Source organism: Mercurialis annua, linkage group LG8 (genome assembly GCF_937616625.2).
Source record: "Mercurialis annua linkage group LG8, ddMerAnnu1.2, whole genome shotgun sequence".
NCBI classification, from domain to species: Eukaryota; Viridiplantae; Streptophyta; class Magnoliopsida; order Malpighiales; family Euphorbiaceae; genus Mercurialis; species Mercurialis annua.
This window is the reverse complement of record NC_065577.1, coordinates 17,732,333-17,737,835: the sequence shown is the minus strand read 5'-3', so window position 1 is coordinate 17,737,835 and position 5,503 is coordinate 17,732,333. Positions and strand designations below refer to the sequence as shown.

At 42.5% G+C, this 5,503-nt stretch overlaps 1 protein-coding gene across 1 annotated transcript; it reads right to left on the bottom strand.

Annotated features, from left to right (window-relative positions):
* Window positions 1-4,852: 4,852 nt before the first annotated feature.
* LOC126661718 (uncharacterized) lies at window positions 4,853-5,242 on the bottom strand. The gene is made up of 2 exons (XM_050355579.1): window positions 5,099-5,242; window positions 4,853-5,056 (listed from the first exon to the last, which is right to left on the bottom strand). Exons 1-2 carry the CDS (start codon window positions 5,240-5,242, stop codon window positions 4,853-4,855), a joined length of 348 nt encoding a protein of 115 aa, XP_050211536.1.
* Window positions 5,243-5,503: the final 261 nt, after the last annotated feature.

The window sequence follows — 5,503 nt, the reverse complement described above, 5'->3', positions numbered from 1 at the left end:
GAATTCAAAGCAACGAGAATAGACATTTCTGATGAAACCTATAAAGTAATATATATCCAATTTTCCTTGTTAATATTTGTTTATCTAATTATAGTTTCACTTAAATACATGTAAATACTTAGATTTATTTATGTTCGCCTGAAAATATTCCGGACTCAAATTTTTGAATTTATAATCGGGATCGGTTTGAGTTTTGATATTTTAACGAACCTATGTGGATATTCATAGGGCTTCTTTGGTTAAAAACACTTAACAACGTGATCTAATAGTAATAATCTGGGAGCTACGAACTCAGACGAGATTAATACTGAAAAATACTCCTAAATTAAAACAATCTGGGGATTGCGGGATAAAAAGCAATGGGCTTGGTTTTTGATTGATTGATTTGTTGATACAAAAATAATGAAACTCTGGGCTATTTATAGCTCTACATAACCAAGACTCCTCATCTAACTAGAACTAAGATTCTTAAAAGAAAAATATTCCCAATGAGTAACAATTTCCTAACAAAGCTAATCTAAAAAAGCTTCTGATGGGCTCAACTCCCTCAATAAGCCCTTGTTATGCTCTGACCCATGGTAATTTTGGGCCGGTGTAAACAATGCCCCCAACAAGTCTGAAACACTTATTTTAGGCTTGTTCCTTTCTCAGGCCCATCTCTGACGCTTCTTGGCCCAATTACACGGCCCAGTCGCTTTGTATCACGATCAAAGGGGTGCACATCTATTGACTATTCGGTACCCCCTCAACGCCACGTCATCTCCAGCTGTTTCCATGATGACACGCAGTAATGAAACGACCCCTTCGGCTTCCACTTACTTTGCACTTTTAAGAAAAATACCCAGTTACTTTCTCATTACCTACTTTCTCTGCAAATTCCAAGGCTTTCTCTCTCCTCTTAGATATTTCAACTCCCTGCAAATATACTGGTAAGCACCCGTCCTCGCCTTTCTTATTTCTGAATCGCCCCTTTAGATATTCGTCTAAACGAGGTGCTCTCTTGTTTGCAGTTACCATGGCTGCCCCAAACGATACCATCACTACTCAAGTCACCGACAAGATCAAAGAGATCCGCGCTGCTGCTCCAAATATAGACTTTCAGGTAATAATTAAAACCAACGATGATCAAGAGTGTGTTGGTCCGATTCTCGTTTCGCCCAGTCATCTGTGAGAGATTGCTACTCCATTCCATGAAGAAGTCCCACCACGCTTTTTGCTCCCCCATCAGTCCTTCATCTGGGTGAACACCATGTTTAGAAATTGGCCTACCGGACACAAAGGGTATCAAGATTGGGTGAACATACTAAAACCACATTTCGGCCAACTATGGAAAGATGTTGGTATATATGACATGATCGGCCTCTGCAAGGCGAGCGGACCTATAGCAAAGCATTACATCATGGATGCTTCCCTCTTTTGGTCGACAGTTGTCCACTGCTTCTGTTTTAAGTTCGGTATGATGACGGTCACAATCCTCGATATGGCGACCATGCTCAATATTCCAGTAATCGGCGAATGCATTTCGCATAATTTGGACACCGAAGTCCCATCTTTCAAACTGACAAAGGCTCAAAGAAGTTATGGTCCCTTCGTCAAGCTTTTTATGGGCGAAGAACACTACAAACTTGATACCAGAGAGCATATCGCCTTCCTTGCTTTCTTCATAGCTAAATTCGTCCTCTGTACATCCTCATTCAGAATTACTACTGACTGGTTCACCCTCGCCACTGCTCTCGCCGAAGTTCGAAAGTGTAATCTTGGGGAATTTATGCTTGCTCATCTATACAGGAGCCTTAATGAAATCGCCCCTCATGGTGATACCCGGGTCTTTCAATGCCCAAGTGGTCCCCTATGGGTATTACAGTTGTGGATCGCCCTTTACTTTCCAGAGCTCTTCGAAGTCGGTCCCCATATTAAGGCCGAGTTATGTGGTTACCAACTTATCGACGCTGGAACTCGCCTTCCTCATGTGTTAGACGTTTTAGAAGTCTTTACCAACTCCGTCAGAGCTCCCGAACTGTTCTACCCAGTTTTATCCCTAAAGTACCCTCCTGCCTGGTTGTTTCTCGCATGGGATAATGATGATTCTGAAGAAGCAAGGGCCAATCCTCAATTAAAACGTGGCGGCCAATACTGGGGCAGTTCTTTGAAATCCCGCAATTTCATCGCCGGATTAGAGTACAAACGTAGCAGCCTAGAGGCGTACTGCCCTAACTGCGTTGCCCGTCAATTTGGCTGTAGTCAAGGAATTTCCTGTCCTTTATTGATCTTCATCAATAATCGTGGGACCTACAGACCTTCATTAGAAAACTACCCCGACTTCCAATTCATTTGTCGCCTAAACAGGGCTTATCTCCCACACATCTCTGAAATATCTCGCCCTTCTGTATCTCTGACCAATACCCTTGAGTACGAAAGCTGGCGGGCTTCAGTCACAGAGTCCTATTTTGACCTCTCGCCAAAAGAAATCCCCAGTCTTCATAATTTTTCATTACCTCCTTTATCACGAAACCCTACTCATGCCGATCTATTTTTTTTGCAGGCACCAAAACGTTCCAAATTTGAAGGTAACCTTTTTCATCTTTTCGACATAGCTAAATTTGAGCGTTTTTACAAGTTTAAATATGATCCTCTAGATCGCCCTGGTACGAACCTTAAAATGCAAAGACATAGGCGAATAGCTAGGTTAAAATATGACAAAAAGATGAAGAAAGCCTGGAAGGAACACTATGAAAACAAATACTCCTATGAATTTTATCTCGCCCATATTCGTCCTAAGTTTAAAAATAAGAGTCCAGTACCCAAAGTCAATATGTCTACCGTTGACCCAATAAAACTCCCTAAGAAAAGGGCGAAAAAACATAAACCTGACATAACAAGTGAAAGCGTAACTTATACCGGCATCAGATGCCCTTCTGATGTCGAGGCGATAGCCGAACTGGTCAAAACCGGCTATAATAGAATACCATGTAATCGAATGTGTTTTTTCCCAAGATCATGTTAAGCTCGCAAATTTAATTTAATTTTCCCTTCTCAGTGGGCGTTCCAAGATGGAATAAAGACGATGTCTTTGACACGGATGGCGAAGAGAATACAGATTCTAAGAGGGCGAAACCAAAACGTCCTTCGAGCAAAAAATCATCCACGAGAGAACCCAAGGCGAAAAAGGCGAAGAAAGAGTCATAAGGGTCTCGTATGTTCGACCCATCTCCTAACAAAGTTCCGTCTGTCCTGCCCTCAAGTGCTCATTCATCGTCACGGGGCGATACTGAAACGGCTGATGAGCAAACTGGCGATGAAGGCCATTCGTCCCTTCAATCATTTTCTTCCCAGAAAACTTCTGAAGTGACTCCCACTGTATAATAAATGCTTACTTTTTTGCCGCTGCCTCCATTATTATCGCCATTAAGCTCTTCTCTGGTTAATCTACCGGCACGACTTGCTACCAAGACTAAAGTACCTCACATTTGTTTTGCATCGCCGTAATAGTAGCCTGGCAGCTGATATTTTATTGTGGAAAAACTTGGCAGATACCAGAAGATGCTTCGGCGCAGGAAGACATAGAGGCAAAAGCGGCGGCTTTTCTCAATTCTGATAGTGAAGACGAGGACTCGCCTGTACTTGAGGGCGAAACACAAATGGAGGTTTTCAACGGTCCTTCTGAAAACTGGGGCGATCACTTGGACGTCATTTCTGAGTTGAAATCCCAGGGCACTGCTCTTTTTATGTCGCCCGAAGACTTCGAGAAACTTAAGAGGTCTGCAACTGCCCTGGCCGACGCCCCTCCAGAAGTTCTCAGCGAGAAAGCTCGTGGAGCCATGGTTAAGCAATCTGCTTCGCTCCCTGCTTTCCAGAATATTTATGATGAATCCACGACGATTCAAACCGAGCATGACAAGTTAATGTTTCAGGAAGCCGAGGCCAAAGATAAACTGGAGGAGTTGAAGGTGACTGTAAAATCGGTAGTTTCAACCCTGACAACTCGTCGAGACCGTGAGAAAATTGCTGCTATGAAACTCGAGCTGGAGGCGGAAGAAAAGGGCATCGGCGAGCTGGAAGCCTCTATGGATAAAATTTTGCTTGAGGGTGTCGATGTTAAGAAAAGCCGAAACTCCCTGAAACAGAGCATTGCAAGGATGAAGACCAAAGTGGACGAAGCCCGCAAATCTTTCAGCACTGTTCGCAGTGAGATGGGCGATAATTTTATCCATTTTTAACTATGTTGTTAGTGATATTAAGTCTGATACAATTTTGCTTTTACTTTGTAATATCTGAATCTTAATGCTCGTTTGATCGGCCTGGAGGCGGTATCTTTTTATACTCAACATTTTGTTTGTTTGTATTTTAATCGGCTGAGGGGGCCGAATATGTCATTATTGCTTACTTTTGTATTCATTTATATTTCCATCAATATTATTGGTCTTTGATTAGTCCGATATTTTAAATATGTACTTTGTTCATAAATCATTACATTAAATAGTTGAGAAAAACGGAGGACCCTTGAAAAAACTCAACTGTAACAAAATATGGCCGAAATGACAATAATCTTTTCGTTTATCGGCCTCGATAAAAGCTATGAGAATAATCAGCCGAATGTAAAACATTTACATTTATCGGCCTTGATGAAAACACTTATCGATTTACGACGTCTGGTAAATGGCTGTGGTAGGCATCATTCTTCGTCGGCTCCAAACAATCATCGGTCAATGTTTTCCCAACAGCTGGGAACATAGTTCTTTAAGAACTGACCATTGATCGCCCTGTCGTGTTCTTCGCCGTCGATATTTGCCAGCACATACGCACCGCCTATCAACTTGGTTGTTACGATAAACATGCCTTCCCAGTTTGGACTTCATTTACCAAGTCGCTTGTCTTTATGGCCAATAGGTAGGATCGCCTTCCATACCATATCGCCTATGGAAAATGACTTCGGTTTTACCCGCTTATTGTATGCCCTTTCAACCCTTCTTTTCTGGGCTTCAAGGTGATCTAATGTTGCCAATCTCTCCTCGTCGAGATCCAAGGAGTCTATCACTATTTTGTCAAAGTAATCGTCCTTGGATAATTTATTCTAGTATAATTGGCGAGTAGACATTACAATAAGCTCCATTAGCAACATCGCATCATACCCATACACCATCTGGAAAGGTGAAGTTCCTGTGGCCGACTTCTGGCTGGTCCTATTCGCCCAAACTGCTTCTGACAACAACACATACCATTGCCTTGGGTTTTCTTCAATCATCTTCTGAACGATAAGCTTAATAGCCTTGTTCGTCGCCTCAGCCTATCCGTTAGCTTGCGCATAGTATGGTGTTGAGTGCAGCATTTTGATCTTCATCTGAGAAGCCCACCAAACTATATCGCCTCCTGTGAACATCGTCCCTTGATCAGTGGTTATTGATTCGGGTAAGCCATGTCGGTGAACGATGTATTCTTTAAAAAACTTGATCACCGCCTCTTGCGTGGGCGATTTTAGAGGCTTTGCTTCGACCCACTTGGTGAA